General features: G+C 42.6%; 1 protein-coding gene across 4 annotated transcripts in view; it reads right to left on the bottom strand.

Moving 5' to 3' along the window:
* Positions 1–24,500, bottom strand: part of RRF (ribosome recycling factor, chloroplast precursor) — a 37,372-nt gene that overhangs the window by 7,147 nt on the left and 5,725 nt on the right. For 3 of the 4 annotated variants that reach the window (XM_087671722.1, XM_087671725.1, XM_087671723.1), the window contains exons 3-4: positions 496–622; positions 351–405 (exon numbers count right to left, since the gene is read on the bottom strand). In XM_087671722.1, the coding sequence (XP_087527848.1) occupies positions 351–405; positions 496–622 (182 nt within the window). The remainder of the gene's footprint in view (positions 1–350; positions 406–495; positions 623–24,500) is intronic. The other variant, XM_087671724.1, reaches the window with a different exon arrangement.

The raw sequence follows: 24,500 nt of genomic DNA, 5'->3' as shown, positions 1-24,500 counted from the left end.
AAATCATCGCAAATGTAAAAAAATTCAAACACTTCCAGACCACTGTAAGGAAACGCAATGGTCAATGCAAGTTTCTTGGCTTCGAAGTTCTGAAATTTCCATCAGCAAACTGCTATTAAACCCTTTCTATTTGGTCATTCATAACAGTTTACTGTATCATTCATAGATTTGGACAATTTCTGCAAGAGAAACTGGACCAATAGCAAATTTATTAGACGGCTCAGTAATATATAACGTAGAAAAAACATTCAGAATTAAAATGATGCAACATATATTATCATTATCAATCTGTTGTTACAGTGGATTTCCCACAAATCAAGGTAAGACTGATCTTAAAACTGAGAACGCACAGCATCTTCTTCAATCAGTTGCTTTTCAGCCTCAATGTCTTCAGTAGTTGCTGCCCTGCAAGAGATTGTTTTTCATTAAATTTTTTCAGTGTATACAGCAAAATACAGATTGGTGAAATAGAAATTCCTTTTGATTTGAAGTTACCTTACAAATCTTGAGGACAGCTGCCATCTCATCCATCCTGACCAGCGAATTGATGTCACTGCATGTTGAGGAAAATTGCACTGTTTGAATCTCCAGGGCACATGCACTGATCTGCTATAATCCTTACCTATAAATTTTTAATCAAAAGGGGCCAAGATTTATTCTTCTACAAAATACAATAGAAATGACACACTGATCTGAGTCTCATTCCAGGCAGAAAGTTTGATAAGTTCATTACTTCAATACTGCTCAAGAAAACAACTTTGTAATGTCAAATGTCATAATTTTCTATCTAGAATTTTTCAAGAAAACAACTTCATGTTGGAAAATGTCATAATTTTCTATCTAGAAAAATGACATTCAGACTAGTATATAAGTGATACTAAAAACATTTGCCAAGCTCCAAATTCACAAACTATATGCAAAAATTACAGTCATCACAACATTTCAAGGTATATAAACTTGAATAATTTCAGTGTAACCTACCTTGCATTGACTTTTAGTGTATCTTAACAATATCATAACTTATAAACTATGTTGTATATTATCGCTGATCTGCAAAGCACCCTAACAAATCTGAAAAAGTGGGAAAACACAAATGATGATTGCGCATTTGAAAAGGACCTGCTTGTCCAATCAGGACAAAAGAACCCCCAAGTTACACACAAGTGCACCTTCCACAGGTTAATGGAGAGAACCAGTGTTACCAAAACATGATATTATAAGGCAAAAAATCTAACGACTATACAAGAAAATTTTAACATAATAAAAAGGTTTAATGATTTGTGCACCTTTGATGCGGCAGCACTCTCCTAATTAACCAAGGATTTTTGTACTTAATTCAGGGCATTTACTAGTTGGACTTTTACCCACTAGCATTTATGAATACTTGTCAACCAGAATTTGCAATTGGACCAGTCAAACATTCATCATGTATTATCCATTATTATCAAAGTTGGCACTCCAATCAAATCCATTAAATGCATTAGCCATCGCAAAGCTTCATCAAAAGAAGACAGGAAATATGGCCAAGTGCAATAAATGTCTCATGGGCCCACACTAAAAAAGCCAGACACCTCCATAATGTTGGAGATAAATGGTACTAGGCCTACACGGGCAGAGACAGACAAACACGACTGAAAGAGTGCTAGAGCTCCAAATCTCCCCAATTGACTCAAACTTACACTCTCAACTACGAGATGAACATACAAGAAGGACATGAACATTCAATAAACATGACTAATAACACCCCCTGTCATATCTCGGTGGTGACAATGCCAAAAAACCCAGATGATGAAGCCTCAAAGGAAAGAAAGGAGCCTTCATGAACATCTCAGCAGCATTGTCCTTCATTGGACAATACTCCAGCTCCAGCTCACCATCAAAGAGACAATCCCAAACATATTGAATCGTAGTAGGACACCTTGAGAAGGGCCAAGGAATGTGGGAATGGGGGAACGTGTACCACACCTTGGGAAGGGCCAAGGAATGGGGGAACCTTGAGGGAGAATGTCCACAAAGGGGAACATTCTATTAAAGGTTCTTCCTAAGGGAGCGTTGGTGAGATCAAATGCTAGCACAAGAAACTAATACAAACCAAACGTTGTCCTGATGTTGTTTTATGAATATCTTGAAAAGCAATCCTTATTTGACGGTAGCCACTCTAAGGTGAGGAACTAGGTCTCATTAAACCTTTCTCCAAGAGCTCCTTCACTTACTTCATAATCTCCTATTGTGGTGTTGGACTCACATGATAGGGTGGTCTATTTGGAGGTGAGATACCAATAACAAGGTCAATGTGATGATCACGGTTGCATTCCGTGTTTGTAAATTTCATACGGTACCGTACAGTTTTTGTGCATTCATACCCAAAAAAAAAGATTGTTTAAAATGACTTAAATGTTGTTTTATGAATATCTTAAGAAGCAATCCTTATCTGACGGTAGCCACTCTAAGGTGAGGAACTAGGTCTCATTAGACCTTTCTCCAAGAGCTCCTTCACTTGCTTCATAATCTCCTATTGTTGCGTTAAACTCACACAAGAGGGTGGTCTATTTGGAGGTGAGATCTCAATAACAAGGTCAATGTGATGATCAGGGTTGCATTCCGTGCATGTATGGTACACCTTATGTTTTTTCCGCATTCAAATTGTTTCAAAAAAAAGAGATTGTTTAAAATGTCTGTTTGTGCATCTTTTGAAAATTTGCCCCTTATTTGGGCTTGTTACACATCCCACTTCTCTTCTTTCACACTCCTCCCTCTTTCATACTCCTCCTTCCTCACCTCAACCCTTATAAAAGGCTAGCCCCCTCCCCCAATCTCACCAAAAACAATCAACCTCCATCTTTATGAATCTCCTTCTCTTGAGCTCAACTTTCAAGCCACTATCTTCTTCAATCACCCTATTGTCTCTCTCCCTTTCCCTCACCTTCTCTTCCTCCTAACCCTATTCCTCTCCCTCTCCCTAATCCTTTTTCACCTTCTCTTCCTCTCCTCTTCCTATCCCTCACCCTCTTCCCCCTCCCTTTCCCAAATCCCTCTTTCTCTCTCTCTCCTTTCTCCTCATTCTTCTCCACAATGCCTAGATCTCTTCATGATCTATCTTTAAGTCACACATTTTACATGTGTATAGGCTGATTTTATATATAGTTTATATGCATTTTTTAAATGAACATACGAAACAACGTATTTTATTCTTAAATTTTTTGTGTTCTCCATACCAGACATTTTCACATATTGGACATATCATACTATACATATGAAACCACCCTAGTGATGATCTTCTAGCCTCTCTGGAAGTAACTCGTGAGGTAAAGTGTTTGCAAAACAATCTTCAAACTCCTTTAAGAAACTCATTCACTCCTTGTTCATATCTGAGATGAACTCTTCAATTCTAGACTCTTTGACAAAAATTAGGTACGAGGAAATAGGCTTTTTCATTGGTTTACAAATTTGTACATGGGATAAGATAGGAATAGAGTTTTTTCCACTCCCACATTAAAATATATATTTTTACCCTTAAAAGGAAATCTAAATTTGTTTTGATTCCAATCAATGGCTCGACCTACTCTTTCTATAGGGGTATCCCTAATATAACATCACAATGACCACGATTTCCCATGATAATACTCTCATGATCTACATAATCTCCTATCTCAATCCGTAGTTTTCCAAAAAAAGGAGTAACATGAGACTTCATTCCTTGAAAAGCAACACCTGGCATTTTTGGTATTCCAAACCTTTCCTTTGGTAGATGTAGAGCTTCAACAATCCAAGGATGGATATAATAATATCTAGCCCCTATATCAAAATGAATGAGAACAAACCGATTGGCAATCTTACCCCAAGGCACAAAAGGCTTTCTTTTCTTTGGTGGAGTTTCATCTTATTCTAAGGATTCTTTAGGTATAGCGTTTGGTTGAGATTTCTTTTGGAACTAGTTTTCCTTCTTGGCTTTATTAGGACATTGATTAGCTAATCATGTGTCCTTTTTGTCCACGAGATATCACCCTTCTCTTATATATTTTGCTAACTATTGATATGTTAGCTTCTTTTTGGATGGTAAAGATAACATATCTCCATCATTATACTTTGGTTCTTGTTTATCTGACTTCTTTTGATCAAACATATTGGTCTTCTTCTTTTATCGTTCTTTTTTGAAGGCTCTACCAAGCATCCGTGGTATATGAAGTCCTTCAACTTCTACCGTATCTTGGGCTGCTTTCAAAGTATCAAGCTTTGCCATCTTAATAGTTGCTCGTATCATCAGATATAGTCCACAGATGAACTTGCTCATCTCCATGCTGGAAGGAACTTCATTGAGATGTAAATTTAAGAGAAATAACTACAAACCTGTTGATATATATCTCAACATTGTCTCCTTGACTAGCTTCAACACATACCATTCTTGTTGCACATTGGTTTCAAAGGATTAAGGTAGAAACTTCTTGTTGAATAGCTCCTTAAACTCTTTCTAAGACTTGGGTTCCTTTCCTTCTTACAACTTTGAGCTACCAATTTAAAGCAGCACACTTCAAGTGCATTTTAACCATCCTAATCTTTGATTTTTCTATATAATCTTCACCACCAAAAGCAAGATTAAATTGTCCACTAAAAGACATAGCTTTTTGAGAATCTCTCTTATCATAGAAAATGTCAAACTTGACACGCTTCTCTCCAAGCTTGAAGTCTTGTTTAGCATTATTTTCCTTTGCTAAAAGCATCTCTGGAGATTCTAATACCATGGAAATAGCGGGTTCTTTAACTTTCTCCTTGCCTTTCTCCATGGAAGAATTATTGGGACAAGAGGAGACAACTTGTGTATGATGAGTCTTTAAAGTCACCGATTAGGTGGATCCTCAAATGATAGCAATGTGTTACCTTTCATAGATTTTATTGTATCTATAATATTGATACCTTTCATGTTGAGATAGGCCTTTGCACCCATAATACCTAGGTATTGTGTTACCTTTTATAGACTTAGTTGTATCAACAAAATTGATACCTTTCATGCTAAGGTAGATCTTCGCATCCGTAATACCATTCATCTCAAAAGCCTTGTTGGTAAGAAAATCTTCAAAGACCTTCGCTTCAGCCCGTGCTTTAACTCTTCTCTCCATCAAAGCTTGAACTTTTAGATCTACTTCCAGCTCCTTCTATCTTTGTATCTTTTCATAATCAAAGAAGCATACACACATAGAGTGTCAGGAGCCTTCTAATTGTTCACCAAAATTCTCCTCTTCGTCTCTTGACATGGTGAGAAAGTTGGGCCCAAAAATCTTGTCACCCAGAAAAGTTCTTGCGAAGAAGAAGTCCTTGCACTGATACAAATGTAAATGCGAGAAAAAATGTGAGAATAGCAATACTTCAAACTTAATCAACTTGATCAATTATCACCATGAAAATCAAAAGACTGAAAGGGGGGGGAAGGGAGAGAGAGAGAGAGAGAAAGAAAGAAAGAAAAAAGAAAAATATATATATTAACATCTACATAAGGCCAATGTGGTCTATGAGACAAAATCCAAAGTACATCCATAGCTAATGTCATCTCATTAGTAAGCTAAAGATAACATTAAAAATAAGTGTGTATGTGAGAGCGAGAGAGAGAGAGAATCAACACCACTTTGAGAGGGAAACTGGCCCCCTCCCCCTTTATAGGAATTTATTAAAACAAACCACAAACACCAATTATCTGAATCACATACAAAGGGATGATTTGCTACAATTCTGAAAATTAGGGTTTGAAAACCCTAATTTCTGTATACTCTAAACAGCAAACTAATTTTCTTCTTTAGTGGTTGGACTAGATCAAGCTAAGTAGAAAGTGCTTCTTGGATAAGTGATAGATAGGAGAGTACAAAGCAGGTGGCTGAAATTTCGGCATGAGAGCATATTCAAAATTAAAAGAGAGACCTCCAATATATAGGTGTGGGGCTTGGGTGCTTGAAAGTGAAAAATAGAGACTACAAATGACAAGTGTTTGATGAAAAACGATATGTTTTTATTGAAAAATGAGGAGTGTATGGACCTTGTCTTTTCAAAATGACACATGTCCTATTCTAGATACTAGATGCCACTTTTCTAGAGAAAGAAACTTCTAAACCTTCTACTCTCAAAAGGAGAAAATGATCATCACCTTGGCTCTAAATGACACATGGATCTTTATGACCTGCATAAGGAGAGGCATGACTGCTTTGTGACACATAATCATTCATGCATCATCATAAAGCGCTCTCGAAATACAAAGTAGTCATGCCATTGGCCATTGCAAAGCTGATTATATACATTTTCAAAGTCTGAATCGGCAGCATACTGATCCTTCATGGCATCCAACTAAGTGTGATAAACCATGTTGACAGTCGATAATTGAGGCTTATGAGATAGTGGATCAGCCACTACATTCTTTTTGCCATATATACGCGCAATCTAGAAGTGAAACATAGACAAGAAGTTTGCCCACTGCATATGGTTTTCAAATAACTTCTTCGAAGTCAAGAAGTAGATTACAACCAAGAGCTCTTTCTCATAGCCCTGCAAATTCCTCTCTACTCCATGGAGAACACGATTCTCGTAAGGAATTACATGGCCATCCTGCATTAAACAACACCAATGTTGTTCCCACATGCATCACATTACACAACAAATGACTTCCTGAGATCAGGCAATACAAGTACAAGATCTGAGGTCATTGTATCCTTTAATGCATTGGATGCTGAAATTTCCGTTGTTATCCATCTAAATGGCACATTCTTCTTTTGCAAAGCATGCAATGGAGAAGTAATTTCCGCAAAGTTTCATACATACTTCTTGTAGTACAAACAAAGATCCATAAAACTACAGATCTCATGAATATTCCGAAGATATGGCCATGAACGAATTGCCTTAATCTTAGTAGAATCCATACGAATGCCATCAGCCGATACAGTATGGCCCAAAAAGTGAATCTCATGCAAAAAGGATTCACTTTCATTGTCATTAATCAACAACTAATACATACGCATCTCATTAATACTATTGCCAAATGCTTGCAATGCTCGACCTCATTCTTCATGTCATCAAATAAAGTGCCCACAAATTCCCTATGCTTCCAAAAGATGTGATTCATCATTAGAAAGCTAAAATTCTTTAGCTTCCAAGGGTCCAAATGCTAAGATCTTCAAAGCAAGGCTATGAAATGGTTGGAGAATGAGAGAGAATGATGAGGGGAGAGAAAAAACAAAGTTTTATCATGAGAAATTGTACTGACGGGTTAGGCACGAAGATCGAGACAGTTAGTCTTTAAGCGCAACGAGAGACAGAGAGGTGAGAGAGAGCAAAGTAGAGAGTATGCGCGTTTGTAGGTACAATGACGAGTGTATCACTTTAGGTTTTTAGATAGATATATATGTGTAAGTACAAGTGCTAAGGGTATGTTCACACCCGAGCACATTTAAAGACATGAGGTCTTTATTTCCAACAATCTCCCACCTAAAGGCAATGTGCCTTAAGAGGAGAAAAGAATCAGCTAAGTCTAGGTATGTACAAAGCCTAAATACATATATCTATCCAACTCCCATCATCTGTCGGCAATGAGCAAACCGCTCTACTAGGAGACCCTTCATGAGAAGGTCTGCAGGGTTATCATATGTATGCACTTTGACAAGCTCAATGCTCTTGCTGTGAAGTACATCTCTAATGAAGTGGTACTTTACCTGTATGTGCTTTGTCTTTGCATAAAAGACAAGATTTCATGCTAGCATGATAGCACTCTAACTATCATAGTGGAGAACAGGTAACTCTGTGATGCCAAGCTCTCCCACTAAACGTGAAAGCCATAAAGCTTCCTTGCGTGCCTCAATGGCAGCTACATACTCTGCCTCTGTAGTAGACAATGCAACACACTTTTGTAGTCTGGAGATCCAAGAGACTGCTCCTCCTATGAAAGTAAACACATACCTAAAAGTGGACTTCCTACAATCCACATGACCAGTATAGTCTACATCCGTAAAGCCAACAACAGATGCCTTCTGCTTCCCAAAGCAGATGCACAACTCCTTTGTGCCTTTGAGGTATCTCATAATACCTAGTTGGCAAAGCCCCAACTTTCTAGGCCAAAATTGCACAAATTTGATGTTTTGTGCTTGCACACGCGAACCCCGGTTAGAGGAAGAAGTTTGAGAAAAGGATTTTCCTTCTTCTTCTTTTTCTTGAAAAAAGATGTTTCGAATTACAAGTCCGTTGACCCGTCAGACCTGTCTCACGTACTTCCCATCGCGCGCTCATCAAGCCTATCCTTGCCCGTTGGCGTCGCGCACCTCGTCAGGCCTGTCCTTGCCTGTGCTACCGGTCCCGTCGTGCTCGCCCGATGACAAGTGGCCTCACTGCCACCTCAAGGCAACGCATCTACCGTTCCGCCACACTGCGATACTGCAGACTTGCTCGACTGGTTGTCGCCTGTCACTCCACGCTAGGGGCCACACGGCTATAGTTCCCGCCACTCCGCGCTAGGGGCCAAGTGCACACTCTCCATGGCCTGTCCACTTTCTACAGCTCACGACTGCCTCAGCCTCACTAACGATCATGCTCAGCACGCTCAGCACCTTACGCTCTGATACCAGTTTGAAGGAATCGATTAGGCACGGAGATCGAGGTAGACAGACCTTACGCTCAATGAGGGAGACAGAGAGAGTGCGAGTGAGCAGAGTAGAGAGTGAACACGTTTTTTTTTCGATACTATCACGAGTGTTCCACTTTAGGTTTTAGATAGATATATGTATGAAAGTACAATGTGCTAAGGGTGTGTTCACACCCGTGCACATATAAAAGGCGCGATGGCCCTTTATTCCCAACATAACTAGATACCCAAATCATGTAGTAGCTTTACAAGCCAAACTGCTTCGCATGCCGCTAAGGCTGCACCCTTGTGTTCTGCATCTGTACTAGGTAAAGCAATAGTGGGCTACTTCTTCGACTCCAGCTAATCATAGCGCTACCCAAACTGAAAGTATAACCACTGATTGACCTCCTGTCATAGACACAACCAACCCAATCAGTATCCGTATAACCTGTCAAGTCAAATGATTTCCCATACTCATAAAGCAACCCATAATCAGTAGCACCCTTCACGTACCACATAATCCTCCTGACTGCATCTAAGTATGGCTTACGAGGTTTCTGCACAAAACTGGCTAATCAGCCCCACTACATAACTCAAGTCAGAACAGGTAATAGTAAGGTAAATCAAGCTGCCCACCATCTATCTGTACATAGTGACATTCTTGATTCCAGTCCCAACATCAACTATAAGTTTGACATTTTGATGCAATGGTGTTTCCATGGCTTTGTTAGCCTGCTCTTTTTTAGTCTCAGTCTGTCATCTCCTGGTTGTGAGCTCTTGTCAGAGTCTGACAGGAGACAGAGGAGCTCTGTCAGGACATTTTCTGTTCAGCATGCAGTCCTGGTTTTGTTCCAGCCCAAACTGGGCTGTTTTTGTGCTGACTGCCCATTTTTCTGGGCAGTCGGCCAGATCTGGCTGGTCGGCCAAATCTGGCCAGGTCGGCCAGTTTGGCTGGTCGGCCAGTTTGCTGGCCTGGGGGCTATTTATAGCAGCCCCCCCAGTCAGTCCAGCATTGTTCTCTGCAGGTACAGCACTGCTCCCTCCGTCTCCGTCTCCGGCATTGGTGCTGCCTCTACTTCCAGTCTGTCCTGGTTCCCTCACTGACGCTCCGGGCTGCGTGCAGGGACTGTTCTGTCCATTCCAGTGTATTCAGCATTCATCTCAGTCAGTGCAGACTTTCTTCCTTCATTCTCTGCTTTCTCTCTCCTCTCCTCTGTGTTCGTGTTCTTCCACTGCGCACTCTCACATGGTATCATCGCCTGATTGAGAGCACGGAGGACGACCTTCAGGAGAGAAATACCTTACTGCTGCTGCCAACAGATCCACAACAGCCAGGCGGCTGCCACCAGATCCATCCCAGCCAGGCGACTGCATCAGGAGGCTGTTCAGCCTGCATTTGCTGTCCACGCTGACTGCAGGGGCTGCCACATCATCCAGCGACGCAGCAACCCTGCGTTTGCAGCCAGGCGGCCTCTACTGCTGCTGGGCGACCTCCCTACAGGCTGCGTTTTGCAGCTCTGCAGGTCGTCTCCACCCCAGGCTGCTCCTTTCCTGCTGGCGACCTCTGTCTGGGCTGTTTTCCTGGTGCTGGTGGTCTCTTCTCTAGTGTTCGACATCAGTATTCTTGCGTTTTGCAGATCCAGGTGTTTGTAGGCACTCTCTGCCTGCGTCTTGGTGGTTGGTGACCACATTGCGGGTCCTATTTCGACAGCGGCACAACTTTCTTTGGTATTTTGTAGATTGGAAGATGTCTTACCAGTTTTCAGGCTTTGAAGACTCAGAGGATGAGCTTCTCTCTCATCATTCCTCTGAGCGGAGGCGGGATTATCGTGAAGTGCGACATCGGGAAGAACCTCCTCGCACTCGTCCTTCTTCAGTCCATGCATCTTAGAGGGTTCCATCTACTGCGAAGGTTTCTTCACTGAAGACTGCATCAGATGTGCGGATGCCTTCCTTGATTCCCTCTATACAGGTGCCAATTCTCCCTTCCTTTCCGAAGGACGATAAGTTGGATAAGGTGGCTTGCATCCTTGATACCTTTGACTTTGGGAGCTTGTTTCTTCGCCCATCGACCGACCCCCCGTGGATTCGTCCAATGGCACCTCTATGGACCAAGCAGCCTTATGGGATAGGCTCAACTCACGAGCCCGTTCCTTTCTTTTTATGAGTCTACATGATTCTGTTCTTGTACATGTTCACAGGTTAAAGACCGCGGCGGAAGTATGGACAAAGCTTGCGTCTTTGTATCAGCACAAGACATTTGCCCACAAGATTTCCCTCGAGAAGAAGTTGCGGATGCTCAGTCTTGATGGTTCTTCTTCCATGAAGAAGCACATCACGAAGATGGAGGATATGCGAGGCGAGCTAGCCTCTCTTGGTCATTTGATATCGTCTGAGGATATGGCGATGATTCTGTTGACTCAGCTGCCATCACCCCGTTATGATGTCTTCTACACCAGCCTCATCACTTCGAGGACCCGTGAGACACTCCTATGGGAGGAGCTTTCCCCGCTTGTCTTGGAGCATGACGAGCGACTCAAAGAGGTGGGAGCCAGTGGCTCCATCAAGGCATTTACGGCCGGCACAGGTGGCGGCAAGAAGAAGAAACAAAAGAAGGAGAAGGCCAAGGACAAGAAGGAGGAGGTCAAGAAGGATGCGAAGGAGAAGAAGCCCAAGTGTCCCCATTGTGGGAAGGGCACTCATCCCGAGGAGAAGTGTTGGCAGAAGTATCCCCATTTGAAGCCTAAGGAGAAGGACTCGAAGGCGGCCCCAGCCACAACAGAATCTGCGTTTGTGCATCTCTTTGTTGAGGAAGACACTGCCCTAGCTTCTACCACTCAGGAGAAGCCTTGGCTCGTCGACAGTGGAGCATCTTCACACATGACCTTCCGTCAGGATTGGCTTCAGGATCTTCGTTCCGGAGGGGGTACAGTCACCATTGGTGACAATTCTACAGTTCCTGTTCGAGGCGTGGGGACTTTACCTATGTCTTCTGACAGGCGGTCTTCCTCCGCCAAAGTTCTCTATGTCCCTGATTTGGGTTTTAACCTATTATCTGTGCATGGTCTTACTCAACTAGGTACCCGAGTCATTTTTACACAAGATGCAGTCACAGTGGAGGATGCTTCAACAGGTGATGCTCTTTGGACAGGTACTCAGGAGGGTGGGCTTTACACGCTCACAGCCTTGGCTGCGCAGACTTCCCATGAGCTTGGGCTGCTTTGGCATGCTCGGTATGGTCATTTGAACCTCGATTCACTTCGCCGGGCTTCTAGGAGGAAGATGGTGGAGGGCCTTCCTGATTTCCCTCCTCTTTACACTTTATGCCCTAGCTGCTTGAGGGGCAAGCAGCACTCACTTGTTTTGACGGAGGAGGTAGCTCATTCTAGAGCACTCAGATGTGCATTTCCCGGGGTAGTTTCTGCATTCATCAGCCTGCCTCACCTGCCGGACATTGTCCACCCTTTCCGGGATTTTTCTGAGCATTCCTGGCATTTTTACCAGCATTAAATGCTGGTCGGACATATTTATGGCCTCAAATTTCAGGTCGGCCAGTTTGTGGGTTTTTTGGCTATTTATAGCCATTTCCCACTTGGCAGTCAGTTGTATTATCAACTTCCCTCCTTCTTTGGCAAGTGCACACTCCGACTCCGTCATCTTCCTCCGTTTTCGGTGCTGCCGTCATCATCAGCCTGATCCGGTGTCCTCACTGGCGCTTTGGGCTGCGTGCAGGGACTGATCAGTCCATTTCAGTGTATTCAGCATTCATTTCAGTCAGTGCAGATTTCTCTTCCTTATTTTCTGCTTTCTCTCTCTCTCTCCCTCCGTGTTCGTATTTCCTCTTCCGCAGCGCACTCTCACATTCGAGTCCTTCTCCTTAGGCTTCAAATGGGGATACTTCTGCCAACACTTCTGTGAGCTCCTGTCAGAGTCTGACAGGAGACAGAGGAGCTCTGTCAGGACATTTTCTGTTCAGCATGCAGTCCTGGTTTTGTTCCAGCCCAAACTGGGCTGTTTTTGTGCTGACTGCCCATTTTTCTGGGCAGTCGGCCAGATCTGGCCATAGTCGGCCAGATCTGGCTGGTCGGCCAAATCTGGCCAGGTCGGCCAGTTTGGCTGGTCGGCCAGTTTGCTGGCCTAGGGGCTATTTATAGCAGCCCCCCCAGTCAGTCCAGCATTGTTCTCTGCAGATACAGCACTGCTCCCTCCGTCTCCGTCTCCGGCATTGGTGCTGCCTCTACTTCCAGTCTGTCCTAGTTCCCTCACTGACGTTCCGGGCTGCGTGCAGGGACTGTTCTGTCCATTCCAGTGTATTCAGCATTCATCTCAATCAGTGCAGACTTTCTTCCTTCATTCTCTGCTTTCTCTCTCCTCTCCTCTGTGTTCGTGTTCTTCTTCCACTGCGCACTCTCACAGGCTTTACACTCCATCATGCCATATTTCAATAACATATCATGAGCATATTGTTTTTGCAACAACCATATACCTTAAGGTGTAGACACAACCTCAATCCTAAGAAAGTACTTCAGCTCACCAAGATCTTCGACTTTGAATTCAGCCTGACGTTGCTTTAATTTCAGCAATCCCATGATCATCATCTCTAGTGATTATCAAATCATAGACATAAACCGCCAGAAAAACATAACCATACTTTGTCTTCTTTGTAAACAAGTTATGATCTACATGACCTATCTGAAAACCAAGCTACTGCAAAAAAGTGATTATGCAAGCATTCCATGCTCTCGGTGCCTATTTCAACCCATACAAGGCCTTTTTCAGCTTACACACATATGTCGGATAGTCAGGGTGTACATAACCCTTAGGCTGCTCCATATACACCTCTTCAAGCAAGTCACTATTCAAGAATGCATGTTTGAAATCCATCTGCCATAACTTCCAGCCCTTAGAAGCCACTAATGCAATGACTGTTCTCACCATTGCCATCTTGGCAACCGGGTTGAAAGTCTCCTCATAATCTAGGTCGTATTACTATGCATATCCCTTTGCAACAAGCCGTGTTTTATTATTTTCCAACGAACAATCTAACTTGCATTTCACTTTATAAACCCATTTGCAGCCAATGGGTACTTTGCCTTCAAGCAGACGGATCAATTCCCATGTCTCATTTTCAGTCAATGCTATGTATTCCTCATCCATGGCAACACACCAATTATCATCTGTAACTGCCTCACTGAACTTCGTAAGCTCTCTGTAGCCTAAGACTTTAGTCATACATGTATAATGTCTGGCTAAATACCCACTATATGCCAGCCTATCAACTGGTTTTCTGACCCTTTCAAACCTCCTCTACTGAGGTGCACTCTAGGCTTGCCTCTCATGAGGTGGCACATACTTGCTTTGCCTTACACCAGGCGTCATAACTGATGGTATACCCAATTCACTGTCAAGACTGTCACTGCCAGGTGACTCATATCCAGTTGTAAGTAAGCCAATCACTTCGTCAAACTTCTTTTCTTTGCCTTTATTCAATCTCCCCCTCACTGACATATCCGTGTCAGTGTATGTAGTAGCACGATTGAAGAGTCGTCCTGTCCAAGGACTGACAGTAGATGAACCATCACCTGTTGGTCTACGCATAGACATACTAGTTGAATGATAATTTTCAACATAAGTAGGGCTGGTTGGTCCATCAGAGACCACTGCATTCGGAATACCATACCATGAGGCTAGCTCATCAAAAACTACATCCCTGCTGATTAGGGTTTCCTGAGTGGATGGATCATAGCATTTTTAAGTCTTTCTCTCCTGTGCATAGCCAAAGAAAAACACTTTTGACAACTTTCGGGTCTAACTTCTTCCTCTTTTCATCAGGCATATGTACGTAGGCAATGCAGCCAAATACTTTTAGGTGATTGATGTCGAGCTTGTGCCCATACAGTTTCTCATACGGAATCGAATCATGAACCCCAGCTATAGGTGTTTGATTCAGCACATAAACTACAGTAACCACTACTTCAGCCCAATAAGCATTTGGCAAATTCTTTTCATTAAGCATTGCCTTGGCAACTTCCATAAGTACCCAATTCTCTCTCTGTCATACAGTGCTGCTAAGGTGTATAACTGCATGTGAGCTGGCTTTTTATGCCATATTTAGCAAGGTACATGTCAAACTCTCTGGATACATATTCTCCACCTCCATCAGATCTCAGACATGAGATATAACAGCCAAGTTCAAAAATGCTTCTTAAAGTCCTTAAAGACATCAAGCACCTCGTCCTTGTGCTTCAAAATGTACAACCATGTGTATTGGCTGAAATCATCAATGAAGGATACATAATACCTAGCACCACCAAAAGATGGATTATGGTCAGGACCCATACATCCGAATGTATCAACTGCAAAGGCCGAGAACTATTTCTGACATGTCTCATGAACGGAAATCTCGCTTGTTTTCTGAACTGACAAGCAAAGCATACATGTCCAAGATCAATGTACTTGAACTTCAGCAAGCCAGGTACAACCTCTTTCTGCTGCATATTTTTCAGCTTTTGTACATTAATATGACCAATGCGTTTGTGCCAAATTTCTACATCCTAAACGGCTCCATTATCATGGCTGCCTTCAATTCTGTGGAAAAGATGCATCTAAGGTAAATATTCTACCATCTCTCTTGCCTTTGGCAATCAATTTACAACCATTGCCATGTTCTTCAATAAAACAACCATCCCTGTTGAATCTGACTTGCAAATTCTGTTCTGCCATCTATCCAACCGACAGTAAATTCTTGGTAATAAAAGGTACATGTAACACATCATGTAGACTCTTCTTTCTGCCATCAGGTATGAGCAACGGAACCACACTTGTATGCTAAATATCATGTTGTGTATCATCACCAGTACATACAAATCCATGAGACCCTACTACTAGCTCATCAAACCATTCCCCATGAGGAGTCGTATGATTGGGATGCTCCTGAGTTTATGTACCATTTCTCATCTTTGCCTTGTTTAGGTGTATTCTTTGATACATGTTGCATAGCAAATAGTCTATCTCCCTCGTCATCTTGAGTACCACTGGAAGATGCATAATGTCCATGTTGCCTGCCTTTTGCCTTCATATCAACTTGCTTTTTATGGCAATCATTCGTGATATGCCCATATCTTCCACAATAATGAGAGTCTTTATCCCTATTAGATTGCTCATGCGACTGCTAGAAGCCACCTCTTCCTTGCCTCTAAAGGCTTCGCATCCTCGTTGTCCTTGCGTATTTGAGCTATGCCAAGCATTTTATTGATGTTGTCCATGTGTGTTTCAAGTATCTTCTCAACCCCAAAAAGCTCCACTAGCTCGCTAATTAGAGTAAAAGACAGTGTCTTTGCCCTAAGATATGCTTGAACATATATTCAAGCCAAGCTTTCCTTCTTCATGTAGTAGCAGTGCAAGTAACTCATCCCAATCAGGGGGTTCTGCTCTCATAGAAATGGACGTATCCAATGCCTTATACTCCTTGCCTAACCCATTGAATGTCACTACAATCATATCATCCTCTAAAACACGAGATCCAATAGTAGCCAGATGGTCAGCTATGGTCTTTATTTCCATCATGTATGCTTGAATGCTCCTACCATTCCTAGACATGTCGTTGAACTACTACTTCAGCTATATCTTCCTTGCATGTGTGACATTACCATAATTCTTCATGAGTGTATCCCAAGCATCCTTCAAGAAATGGCAATTGGTAATCTACATAGCCATCACATCAAAAAAAAACAAAGAAAACCAATGCAGTACTTTACTAGCTCTTTCCGACCACTATCGGTGAGCTCTCCGTTGTTCCTGTGTCGGATTCCATTCAAGCGTTTCGGATTCAGATTCAACCCCCCATACACAAATCCCAATAACCTCTATCAATCAAAAAGTTTTGTATCGTGAACTTCCATAAAGCGAAGTTTTTGTTGTCAAGCTTCTCACCGACAATGTGAGTGATGTTATCAATGCCTTGAGCATTTGCCATAGCTGCAAATTTAATGCTCACTGAATGCCTGACTCCCTGCATACCCCTCAGGTGTTTATGACAGTTTCAGTTCAATAAGCTATCACAATAAATACCAGTAAAAAACAATGTATTTCGGCTCATATGTATATCAAATACATCCCCAATCATGTGGTAAAACATCTAGATAAAGTGGCATTCCAAATAGACACAATGTGCTTGCATAGTAGACATGTAGGTGTTCATGACAATCAATGATAGACAACAATCCGTAATAGCAATCTATGTATAACCAACAGGTTTTCTCTACTAAAAAAAGAGTATTCAGACCTCAAAACAGCCCTAAAACATCTCATACAGTTGCCACTCTATGCAGGAGTTGATACATGTCCAACCAGTCAGAATAGATTGCATGTATGTGAAGTGAAGATGATAGATATCCTTCCTGCAAACAAAAACCAGTTAATACCCTGGTATAACCAACAACAAATCAGTCCAAACTTTAGGCTTTCAACAATCACAGTACCCTAGAAAGCATCTACCACTCAAGTGGTATGATCCAAGCATTTGTCAGTAGCAAATAAGCATCACAGATACTTCAACCCTGTAGGTATACTGATTTCAAATTCAAGATAGCAACCAATTCACTATTTCCAGCTTGCAAATAAGCTCCAAAACTGAGTGTTTAACACTTCAATATCATGCCCATGTATACATAAGTGTTGCTACAACACTTGCCAAGCATCTAGGATGGTTGTATGCATCATTCTCAAGCATTTCTTGATCAAACAATGCCCTCTTTTAGTGCTGGAAATTCTAGGACAGATTTTGAAATGTAGCCGCCTATCGGCTGTCCAAGCACGTTTTTAGCGGTCCATCGAGAGACAAGTCTAAGCGACCCCGCCTGCCACTCCCATGGAATGTTGCGAGGTTTGTCGCCTAGGGTTTCTCGAGTCCGCCTCGTAACAGAATGTTTGCGGTTGAACCTACTAGGATCGACCTGAAACTTCAGTCCCTAATGGTCAAGGTCTCTTGACAACATTCTAGCCTCGGGTTTTGGACATCCTACTTTATGTAGAGATACCCAAGCCGAAGCAGACCCATACCACACTTGGTTCAAAGAGAATGGGAAACGAGAGGGATGCGGCCCTCAACCTCTCTGCCCATAGGGCATAGTACCATTCCGATCCCCTAAAACGGCATGAATCGGGATTCTAACCTAACGATTGCTAAGTGTCAGTCGTCAGTAAAACCTTGTGAGAAGCCTCCTAGTTCTCTAGGATCACCTTGCCAAACCAATCGGGGGTTCCGCCCTCCCACTTCCCTCATTTGGCGTACTTTAGTTGTCTAATTAGCCCTATCACTTTTAGGTATGACATGTAAAAACATCTTCCTTAATTAGCCTCTTTAAAGGACAGGGTTCGTTCACGTAATCTTATGGCACTGACATGAAAACAAATTCAAACAGGTTCCCTGGAAGTAAACTTTAATATTAGCAATTTATCAGAGATACAAGTCTTGTTCAAAAGGGACAATATCCGCAATCCATAAGGATGCACTTTATTTCCACCAAGCTTCCGCCTTGCACTAGTAACAAGGGCCCCTCCATAATCTATCCCAAGTCACACAAATCATTTAAGTAGGACCCAGAGGCAGGGAATTTACAGTCAAAGCCCCCCCTGGCATCCAAGCGTCCTCCTACATTCAAACCAACCCACGGAGAGACCTCTCCTGGCGGATTCGGTCCACGTTTCCGTCATGGCTATTTAGAACCCCCTTGGCTAGGGTTGGCGGCCAATTGGGGGTGGTTTGGCGTGCCCCACGTTTCCGTCATGGCTATTTAGAACCCCCTTGGCTAGGGTTGGCGGCCAGTTGAGGGTGGTTTGGCGTGCCCTTCAAAAGTTCAACCTGATTCATTATTCTCATTTATGAGTTTGGGATTACATAATCTCTTTTTTTTTAGAAGCGGTATTTCTAAATTTATAAGCACAAACAAGGGTGTAAGTGAGTGCTCAAGATATCTACTAAGGTGGGGATCCCTATCTTGACGCTTAGCATTTGACCTTCTTGCCTTGGCAACAATTTCCAATATCCTCCAAGGGTTAGGGAATACCTTCTTTCCGACCCCGCCCCTGTGTAATAGAAGCGAGCAATTATGCAATTGGATCTATATCCGATAGTTCTCGGGATGGAAGCTGTCCTAGCTTGCTAGTCTTTAATCCAGGGTTTTTGTCATTGGAAGAAACGACACTCGAACCCCTTGTATTAATGACAGATTGCGTCATGGTTAAAGGTGATATCTTCAAGGTTGTTTCAGCTTTATCGAGGCCAGATTTGGAATAGAGACCAGTGAGTGTTTTACTTGTCTCATGGTCCACTTATGAAGTAACAATAGATTGGCTCAATTACCTTTAATCATAAATAAGTCAAGTTAAGGCCCATATAGGATTTATCTCATTGAACTACCTGAGCAATTAAGGTCAACGCTTCATATGCGTGTCTTATAACTATCTTTAAGATGAATCGCTAACAGTGCCGCTGAGACCGCCCGTGATATCGCGCAATCTAAATGCGAGTCTTTCTTACGACAATGATGCAATACGGAGTTCTACTCTTGGGAATTTCTTTTCAATGCACTTACACAAATTATAAGTAGAGGCTTGTATTTTTCTTTTGTACGAGGAACACAAAGTCATCAAGCCTAATGCATGTGTGAGCTACATCTCTCTAAATGATTACAGGAGCCCAAAACCCGGCTTATTTTTGCAATGACCTAAACGTACTTAACCTATTATTGTAGCATTCACGATTCTCATGGACTTTATTCAAACTCTTACCCCTGCCTTTTCAGTTTAGCCAATTTCGCGATGCAAAAAAAAGTATGATTTCCGCTTAATGACGAATTTGCATAAGCGTCCTAACAACCCATTTTTTCAGTACTTTCAAGCATGCCAATGTTAGTGCATAATATAAGCTCTACGAGCACAATCAAAAAAGGTCCTTGATTATTATTTTTTAGTGTGCATGGATGCAGAATCTTTCGTGCAATTTATTCGTTCAAAACATGACAATGTGCAATAAAACACAATTTCCAACATGATAGAATGATGCAACCTAAATGGTGGTTAGTTATCATAGACTTTCACCGAGTACTTCTCCCTTCCCAATGATGTCGGCCTATGTTCTTAAGGCCTCTCATTAGGGTAGGATTTATGGGACGCACCTGATTACCAAGTGGCGCGGTTCCTTGATCCGCAGCTCCATCGATTGAAGCAGGATTCGCGTTCGATTGGACTTTACTTCGCTTGGGAGGCATCGTATAATTTTGGTTTTTCCTTCGTGGCTACACACCCAGGTTACAAGAGAGACGACTCCCCGTGGAGGGAATTCGTCCATGAGAACCTTCTCGAAGAAGGGGAAAGAAAAAGACTGCAAGCTCGGAAGTCTTCAAAGAGACAGAAATTCCCTCTCCCTCTCTCTTGCTTTCTCTTTTCTCTTACTCTCCCTCCCTCTCTCTCTCTCTCTCCTCTTTTCTCTTACTCCTCCTCTCTCTCTCTCTCTCTCTCTCTCTCTCTCTCTCTCTCTCTCGTCAATAGACAGGCAGCAACGAACCTCCTTTCTCTCTCTCTCTCCCTCTCCCTCCAGCCACCAAACAGGTAGCAATGAACCTCCTTTCCCTCTCCCTCTCTTATTCAACGCCCAAGGCCCTTTTATAGAGGAGGAAAGCTTGGGTAGGGTATGGAGGCCCTCCCCCTCTACTCCCTCTTCACTTGCATGGCAGTGGCCAACTGGTACACGCCTCTCCTGACCACGTCATCCCCTCTCCACGGAGCTCCCTCAACGACACGCGGCAACCCCCCTACCTCCTCTCCGACACACAACACCCCCCCCCCCCCGGCCGTCCGCCAATTGGCAGCGTGAGTGGGAGGGGGTTTATTCCCTCTTTTTTTTCTATCATTTTATTAGCGGAGGGGAGGGTCATACAACGGGAATATTATATTCTTCCCCCCTTAAGGGATCGAGATATCCTCATCTCGAAAGGAATTGGGGGTATTGTTGGTTGAGAGTACTCTCGTCAATCCATGTGGCATCTTCTGGAAAGTCCTTCCACTAGATGAGGTACTCCTTGAGGATTCTACTCCTCTATCTCTTTTCTCGAATGTCTAGGATTCTAGTTGGCCAGAGCTCAAGGACTCCTTGGCTTGGTATTACAACTTATTGATCATCGAGTACATGGCTAGGATTAGATACATATTTCTTTAGTAGGCTAACATGAAATACATTGTGAACTTTTACGTTCTCAGGGAGTTGGAGTTTGTAGGCATTGGGCCCTAGGCATTTGAGGATCTTGTAGGGTCCGCAATACCTTGGACTCAGTTTTTTAAATTCCCCCCAATGATAGGAAACTCCTCTTGGGCCGTACACAAATAAAAGCCGTGTCTCCCTCATTGAAGAGCCGCTCTTGTCTATTTAGATTTGCATAGGCTTTCTGCCTATCCTTGGCGGCTCTAATGTCTTGTCTAATGGTCTTAACCTGCTCATCCATTTCCTTGAGCATTTCCTTAGAAGCTTCTACTCTTAAAGTAGGATCTGAAAAGTTCAATGGGGTACGGCAATCATGCCCATACAATGCTTAAAAAGGTGTCATTTGGATGCTTTGTTGGTAGGAAGCATTATAGGCGAACTCTACTAATGGTAGATATTGAATCCATTTCTTGGGTTCGCGACAGCAATAAGCTCTAAGGATATCTTCAATGACTTGATTGACCCTCTCTATTTGGCCGTCAGTTTGAGGGTGATAGGCTGTGCTGAAACAGAGTTGAGTCCCAATGGCCTCGAATAACCCTTTCCAGACGTAAGATGTGAAGAGGGAGTCACCATCACTAACGATCCTTCTGGGCAATCCATGGAGCCTGAAAATCTCCTTGATGAACAGTCTAGCAATATCTAAAGCTTTATAATTTGTCTTGACTAGAATGAGGTGTGCAACCTTGGTGAGCATGTCTACTATAACCATAATTGAGTTGTAGCCCCCTTGCACTGAGGGTAACCCAACAACAAAATCCATGCTGATAAATTCCCACTTCATTTGGGGGATGTCAAGAGGTTGCAACTTCCCAAGCATCTTGACATGTTTTGCCTTAATGCGCTGGCAAGACAAACATTCTGTGGCATATTTGAGCACGTCACCCTTAAGCCTTCCCCAATGGTAGCTCTTTTTGACTGTGTTGAGTATCTTGACATATCCGGGATGGCCTGAAAAGGAGGAGTCATGTGCTTCCCAAAGTATTCTCGGTTTGAGTTTCTTACTCGAGGGTATGCATAATCTTGTCCTAAAATAGACAAATCCCTCATTGACGGAGAATTCTTGATATTTAACCTTAAGTCTCGAGTTTTGGTCCTTTTCCAAAATTTCATTTATCATCTCTAGATATTCTGGATCATGGCTAGCTTCTTCCTTGGCTAGTTCGAAGGATAGGGTTGCTAGGCATTGACACCATAGTTGCCAAAGATTCAGCCATTGAGGGTTCCTCCATGATAAGAGAGTTGAGAAACGCCTTGCGACTTAGAGCGTCAACAACCACATTCTCTTTACTGGGTCGATACCTAATCTCAAAATCATACTATTGTAGAACTTCTATCCAACGATGTCGCCTCATATTGAGGTCGGTCTGGGTGACATTTAAGGCTCTTATGCCGTCTTTGGAATATCCTCATCCTTGACGCAGATATGATAATACCCTGACCTCAAATCAATCTTGGAGAAGATTTTTGCTCCCTGCAGTCGATCGAGTAACTCGTCTATCCTTGGAATGGAGTATTTATTCTTGATGGTTACTTGGTTCAGGTCTCTATAATCGATGCAGAGTCGAAGTGTACCATCCTTCTTCTTTTGGAACAAGACTGGAGCTCCTCGAGGAGAACTGCTGGGGCGTATGTACCCTTGGTCTAGTAGCTATTTGAGTTGTTCCTTTAACTCAATCGCTTCAGAAATGGGCATCTTGTAGAGCCTTTTTGCAATTGGAGTAGCTCCTGGGAATAGCTTAATCTCATGATCCACTTCCCTCGACGGTGGTAATTCAATCAATTCTTCTAGGAACACATCCACATATTCCTTTAGCCATGATGGTTCTTCATTGTTGTCCTGTGCCGGATCTAGTTTGCTTAGCTTGATCAGGTAGACGGATAACCCCTTCCTTATTCCTTGAACTATTCGTGTTGCCTTAGCTAGCTAGATCTTTGGTTTACTTGCTTCACCTTGTGTTGTAACCAGCTCACCCTTAGGATTCCGAAAGGAGACTTGACCCTTTCCACAATGAATGTGAGCATCATTGGGAATTAGCCAATCCATCCCGAGTAGACATTCATGGACACCTAGATTCATTACTCTGAACTTAACAGTTGTGGCCTTGTTTCGGAGTAGGAATTCCACCTTAGTAGTTTGTCCAGTGCAAGTAATTTCTCGCCCATTTGCTAGTTCGACAAGCAAAGTGGGTGCAACTATAGTAGTTATCCCTAACCTTCTTGCGCAAGTCGGTGAAATGAAAGAATGAGTGCTGCCACGATCAATCACGTTTTGAATTCCTTACCCTAGTAGTCTGATGGTGTTTGAATCACACGCATTGATTCCAACCGAGCGTTTATTGGTGGATTCAGCCCATCAAAAAACTTCGAGACCTGTTGGGGGATACTCATTGTCGGGGCGTATTTCAACGAGGAAACAAATTTCGAGTAGTATGCTTCCAGAGACAGGCCCAACTACCTCAACTTAAAGAACTCATTCATCTTCTAAGTTCTATACACAGGTGGCATATACCTTCCCTGTACTGCTTCCTTTAGTTTTTCCCAAGTTATTGTACTTTCAGTGACTCCTTGGTCTTTACACCATTGCTTCCACCACAGCCTAGCCTCACCGGTGAGCTTGAGCTTAGCAATCATGGCTTGGTTCACAGGTGTTGTTCCGAATGCGATAAAATAGTCCTCCATGGATTCAATCCATATTTCAGCATCAACTTCAACAGTCTTCCCTTTTCTGTCAAATTCTGGTGGTTTAATTTGTTTGAGAAGAAACTTATTCTCTTGTACCTCTGCTGGGCTTAGTGCGGTAACAGGGTTCTGAATCTGCGCTTGGGGATGTATCTAGTTACCATTTAAACTTTCTCGTGCTAGGATTGCATTTACACACCCCTATACAACTTAAATCAATGCGCACATATTTTTCATTGCAACTATCCAACCATTCAAATGAAAATAAAAGTCTTATTTAACCATAGGGAAGCGTAAGCCCCAAGTACAATTATTCGAGAATAGATAGGGTTTGGCTGAGATGATTTTCTTCTCAGGAGTTACATTAATGCCAGGTTAATAATTCCCTATTGGACTCAGCTACAGGGACAGAATAGTAGTATGGATTGGGGGAATGGATTCTCAAGAACTGATAAGTCATGGAAAAATCAGGAAATCCCTATTTTTGATAGCCATGACGTTCATTTCGCCCCATTACTTTAATTCTGTCCACTAGTAAAATTTTAACCACCTCTTCGTAGATGTAGCAGTTCTGATCTGCTTGCCGGCGTCCGATGTATTGAGTCGAGTTCACACGAGTCTTATGGAAGATGAATAACTTGATAATCTTCAAGTCTTCCAACCACTTTAACCTCTTCAGATTGTTTTGAAGATAGGCGAGTCAGTTGGTATCTATGTAGCAATATCCCGCGCTCCAAGTCCAACGCCTTTCCACATACAGCGGTGAGGGATTGTAGAGCCCATCCAAGTTCCCCATCATGTTGGACAATTTGCAATAGCTTGTAGAGTTCATAGCTGTCTTGAACATGATATAAAATACCAAGAACCTGCTCCATGCCTTGTAAGTTTGAAAGCGGCAACAATCCACAAGTGAGTAAATAAGAAAAACATTTTCTAATGAGCACATTGCCTCACTCTTCCCGATTTTTT

The sequence above is a fragment of the Lygodium microphyllum genome, chromosome 29 (genome assembly GCF_053477565.2).
Source record: "Lygodium microphyllum isolate KBCC chromosome 29, Lygodium_microphyllum_v1.1.10, whole genome shotgun sequence".
NCBI classification, from domain to species: Eukaryota; Viridiplantae; Streptophyta; class Polypodiopsida; order Schizaeales; family Lygodiaceae; genus Lygodium; species Lygodium microphyllum.
The sequence above is the reverse complement of the archived record's forward strand: the minus strand, read 5'-3'. Positions and strand labels throughout refer to the sequence as shown.